Source organism: Crocuta crocuta, unplaced genomic scaffold (genome assembly GCF_008692635.1).
Source record: "Crocuta crocuta isolate KB4526 unplaced genomic scaffold, BGI_CrCroc_1.0 scaffold27, whole genome shotgun sequence".
NCBI lineage: Eukaryota > Metazoa > Chordata > Mammalia > Carnivora > Hyaenidae > Crocuta > Crocuta crocuta.
Window position 1 is genome coordinate 8,370,153 of NW_027532250.1, and position 5,460 is coordinate 8,375,612.

At 50.1% G+C, this 5,460-nt stretch overlaps 1 protein-coding gene across 1 annotated transcript in view; it reads left to right on the top strand.

The window, feature by feature from the left end:
* The first annotated feature begins 4,252 nt into the window (after positions 1 to 4,252).
* Positions 4,253 to 5,460, top strand: part of PREX1 (phosphatidylinositol-3,4,5-trisphosphate dependent Rac exchange factor 1) — a 181,688-nt gene continuing 180,480 nt past the window's right edge. The window contains exons 1-2 of the mRNA XM_077778338.1: positions 4,253 to 4,264; positions 4,671 to 4,781. Of these exons, the coding sequence (XP_077634464.1) occupies positions 4,253 to 4,264; positions 4,671 to 4,781 (123 nt within the window). The remainder of the gene's footprint in view (positions 4,265 to 4,670; positions 4,782 to 5,460) is intronic.

Genomic DNA, 5,460 nt, shown 5'->3' on the forward strand with positions numbered 1-5,460 from the left:
CCTCGTCACCCCTGGGATCAGCCTGGTACAAGCCGTCGACATCTCTCGCCTGGACTGGTGCAGTACCCTCCTTCTAGGTCTTGCTGCTTCTGACCTCACCCCTGCGCTCTCCACCCGCAGAGCAGGAGCCTCTTGGAACACGTTAGATCTTATGTCTCCTCTGTTCAGAACCTGCCAAGGCTCTCATTTACCCAGAGAAAACGCCCACGTCCTTACAGCCACCTACATGGCCCAGCCATCCAGCTTCCCCCCCCCAGCCTCAGCGCGTCTCCCACAGCCACCTTCCCGTCCCCTGGCTTTCTCCGCTGCTGGCTCTGCTGCCTCCGAGCCCCGCACTTGCTGTTTGCTCTTCCTGGAACCCATGTGGTGCTGCTCCCTCACCTCTTTCACTTCTTGCTAAAACGTTACCTCTTTTCTCCCACCCGCTGGGGCTGTGCTGGCTCAGGCCTCCCTGCTGTCCCCCCTCTCTGGGTCCCCCACAGCCCTCACCACCACCTGGCAGACTTTGTGATTGCCTTCATGGGGGGGTCCTTATTCCCCATGTCTTCAGCCACTAGCCTCTCAGCTCCGGGACGGCGAGGACCCTAGAACAGCACCAGGCATTCACAGTGAGCTTTCTCCCAACCGGGAGTCCAAAGTGAGTACTGGGGTTACTCATTCTTACATTCAATTCATATTTAGGGGTGCCTGGCACCGTTCCGTGATGACGGAATGAGATGCTTGTGGTTCACCTGCAGCATCTAGGGTCCCACACACCCGGGTGGTGAGGCTCTCGGGTCTGACATTCTGGCCAATTGGGTGAGAGTGGATGTGACGTGTGAAACTTCCAGTCTGGGCTCTTTTTTTTTTTTTTTTAATTTTTATTTTTGGGAAAGAGAGAGAGACAGAGAGTGAGCAGGGGAGGGTCAGAGAGAGGGAGACATGAAATCTGAAGCAGGCTCCAGGCTCTGAGCTGTCAGCACAGAGCCCGACGTGGGGCTCGAACCCATGAACCGTGAGATCATGACCTGAGTTGAAGTCAGATGCTCCAATGACTGAACCACCCAGGCGCCCCCAGTTTGAACTCTTAAAAGGACCAGGCATTTCCTCCCTGTCCCCCTTTGTCTTTCTGCTGGTTGAGATGGGGCGCTAGAGCAGCCCCTTGGGCTCCTCAGTGAACACCCGTGTCAGGGATGGGGAGCCACGCGTGGGAAGGAGCCTGGGCCCCAGCAACATGAGCCCTTCATACCAGCTTTGGGTATTTTACGCCTGGACTGTCACATGGGAGAGAAATAAGCTCTATTTAGAAAAATGTATTCCTATTTGGGTCTTGTCACAGCAGCTATCTTTATCTTAACTAATACAGCAACCTCGATTGGGGTCCTCTCAGAGCCTTGCGGGTTTCTCATCTGTAAAAAAGGGACAATAATATAATAATAAGTGCCACGAAGGGCAGTTGTGAGAATTTGATGCCAAATGTTACTAATGCCTGGTGCTTGGTGAGAACTCAGAAACGGTAACGGTTGTCATGAGAGCTCCCCCCTTTCAGCAAGGCTTCGGGAAGGGAACTTGCCTAGGAAATTTGGAAGGCAGGCAAAGCGGCATGCATGGTGCTTGGAGAGGGTGTGGCTGTTTGCCTTTCTGCTGGCTAAAGCGGAAACCCTCAGTTTTCGGTCAAAGTTGCCACTGGGATTGCCAGGTGTCTGGATTTGGACTGGGCAGCCCTATGTTCGAGATTTCAGGCCAGGAAACAAACTAAAAAAGGAAGAAAAAAAAACAACCCAGACATATAAATGTGTGTCCAGCGTGTCTGTTGAAACCATCTGGCATTTCTGGCTGCAGAATTTCAAGATAAACCATCCAGGTCAATCTTTGGTCTTGACTTAATTGTAGAACTTACCTTTTACGCAGCCATCTTCTAATGACATTTTTAAAAAAAGATTTTATTTTTAAGTAATCTGTACACCCAATGTGGGGCTCGAACTCACAACCCAGAGATCAAGCTCCACCAACTGAGCCAGCCAGGTGCCGCTGAACCTCTTTTTTCGCTTTAAATTTTACCTCCAATCCAGGCTTCGTGTTATAAACTAAGGTCTTTGTTTCCTTGGGAAAGCAATGTGGTGGAGAGTGGTAGCTTTCTGGGGCTTCTGCATCTTTATCATTATTTTCTTAAATAGTTTATTGTCAAGTTGGTTTCCATATAACACCCAGTGCTCATCCCAACAAGTGCCCTCCACCATTCTGCATCTTTAAAAATTAAAAAAAAAAATTTTTTTTAAATGTTCATTTATCTTTGGGGCACCTGGGTGACTCAGTCGGTTGGGCATCCAACTTCAGCTCAAGTCACAATCTCCTGCGGTCTATGATTTTGAATCCCACGTCGGGCTCTGTGCTGACAACTCAGAGCCTGGAGCCTGCTTCAGATTCTGGGTCTCCCTCTCCCTCTGCCCCTCCCCTGTTCATGCTCTCTCTCTCTCTCTCAAAATTAAACATTAAAAAAAATAGTATTTATTTTTGAGAGAGAGAGAGAGAGAGAGGGAGGGAGAGCTCAACGTGGGGCTTGAACTCACAAACAGGAGATCATGATCTGAGCCGAAGTCTGATACTCAACGCTCAACCGACTGAGCCACCCAGGCACCCCTGGAGAATTTGCATTTTCACAGAGAATTAGAAAGAGCGCCGTGCTTATTCCAAAGGATAGGGTGATCACAGTCATTCGAAGTGCGATGTTATTAATAATTATTTGGGGACAACAGGCACAAACTGGGATTGTCCCATGCAAACTGGGTGTTTGGTCTTCCTTGCATTAGAAGAATCAGTTCATCTGAGTGGGGAGAAATCTAGGGACGATGAGCCCTATCAGTTAGGATACCTTTGGCTGCAAATAAAGGAAGTGTGATTCAATAGGCTTAAAGAATAAGGACATTTTATTATCTTTTTTTTAAGTTTATTTAATTATTTTTGAGAGAGCATGTGTAAGTGCAGGAGGGGCAGAGAGAGAAAGAGAGAGGGAGGGAGAATTCCAAGCAGCCTCTGCGCTGAGCGTGCAGATGTGCAGCTCGATCTCACAAATGGGAGACCATAACTTGATCTGAAACCAAGAGTGGACGCTCAGCCGCTGAGCCACCCTGGTGCCCCTATTATCTTTTAATACAAGGAGTCCGGAGGCAGGGGCCGCGTGGGTGGCTCAGTCTGTTGAGCGGCTGAGTTGGGAAGTGGGAGGTTGGTGGGACTGGGAATTGAACCCACACAGCTGATCTCTAGGGTGACAACAGTGTCCGAAAGCCGGGAAAAATGAAGGTACGACGTATATCAGCGGCAGAGCTGGGATTCAGACCAGGGGTCCTAAGCATTTCCCTCTTTGTTTCTTCAGGCTGTGTTTCCAGTGCTTCGTGGCAGGCACATGATTTGGCAAAGCTCTGGGGCCCTGACTTAACCTGATATCCGTTATGTTTGAATCGGACCTTGAACCCGGGTCCTCTGGTGAGATCTGCTTCTAACAGCAAGGGGTTCCTTTGGGGAACTTTTGACTTGGACCATCAGGAGTGGCTCACCCAGGACTATAAAGAAGGGAATATTTTGGTTTGAAGAAATGAGCCCTGGCCTGCGTGTCCCGCGTTGAGTTCTGTTGTCCAGCTCTTCTGGGCAATGCCAAGGGTAGAGATGCCTCTCCTTTTCTCTGAAAGCTGCTCCTGGTACTCCCAATGAGGAAAAGAGTCCCCGGGCAGCTGGCCTGACTTACTGAGAACTCATTTGCATTTGGGAAATGATTGCACTCCTCGGCAGTCCTTAACTCATTTGTCACTGGTGTGTTCAACTTGGGCTGGGCAAAAGAACACCCCTTGTTTTTCCTTGCTTTATCTTCATTATTTTTTCTTCTGAGCAGAGCTGGGGAAGGCAGCCTTCAACTCTTGAGCCTGCAGAAACTGAGAGGCTCGTCAGGAAATCAGGAACTGTCTGATGTTTCCAAGCAGCGTTGACTTCTTCCCTGCAACTGTGAAATGTACGCAGCAGAAACGAAACGGTATTTCCCACGATTTGCGAAGTACATGGCAACAGAAACTAAAATTGTCCCTGTAGAAGAGAATTTCCCCATCATTATCATCACCGCCCCTCCTCGACTGAAAGATTTTTTTTTTCCTTCTCTCTCTCTCTCTCTCTCTGTTCTTTTGGTGAATGTTTCCCAGCTAAAGCCTGTTTTGGGCCCTGCCCTGGAGTTGCACGGGATCTGAGGGCCCCCCACTGGAGATCCTGGAGGGTGTGGGTGGAGGTGATGGGGGAGAAGGTAGGAGAGGTCAAGGCTGTAACAGGGCTGGGAAGAGAAATCTCCCTGTTTGTGGCTGTTTAGCCACGTTTGGTTCAGTAAGTCGCTCTGTGCCAGGATGAGCTGGAAGGCAGCCAGGCCCTGGACCAAGGGAGTCCCCATTGATCACACTAGTGCCGAGCTGTCTGAGTCACGAGACCTGGGCGGGCAGTGACCTGAGGCAGAGGCCTGGAGGTGCCACCACCCAACCCTGGAGAAGCTAAAAAGATCTCATTTGTTTGTTTATTGATTGATGGTTAATTTGGTTATTTCCCTTCTCCCCCTGCTCTGGGCTAGAAGCACCAAAAGGGCAGGGCCAGCTGCTGTGTGACTGCTGTCTCCGGCCAGAAACACTGCAAATAAATGACAAGCCTTGCTGTCTTTCTAGGTCTCATTCATCCCTGTCTGCCCCTCGCCCGCTGGGATAGTGTCGGCACTGAACATCACCCGCCTCGCGCCCTTCTGCAGTCCCAGCGCCTCACCCAATGCCCAGCACACAGTAGGCGCCTGCGGCAGACCCTGATCTCTTGACAATGCAACCCCCAGTTGTCCAGGCAGCCACGTCCCGGGACACGGAGCAGGGCTGCTCGAAATGGATCGCGTCGACTCTGCTCTTGGTCAGGGACTAAGGAAGGGTGGTTACATGACCCGGTCTGGCCCATGAAGTGTAAGGGAAAGTCTGCCTTGGACTTGGGTTGGCAGGTGATGTTGCCATTGCAATAGCCATCTTGTCACTCTGAGGTCCCAAAGCTTGGGAGACAAGCCACCGTGACGAGGATAGCAGGGTTGAGGGCATCTTGGTCCTTGATGACATTGCGAGTCCTGAACCAGCCTGATGAAGCAATCTCCTCTGGACCTCTTATTAAATACATGATGTCCTTATGTTTGAACCCACAAGTAGCCCATTCTCTCCGTGTAGCCAAATGTGTCTGAATGGATTCAGCACTCAATCCAAAGAAGAGCCTTCCCTTACCGAGTGCTTACTCTCTGCTCCAAGTAGTTTCCATGCAGATTCTCAGGAATCATTGCAACAACCTTAGGACCTAAGTCCAGCTATTATCCTCAGCCCACAGAAGAGGAAAAGGAGGCACAGAGAGCTTAGTAATTTATTTAAAGTTTCATCTTTCATTGGGGATGAAATATCCCGGAGGAATCTCAGACAGAATGTAGAATAGATT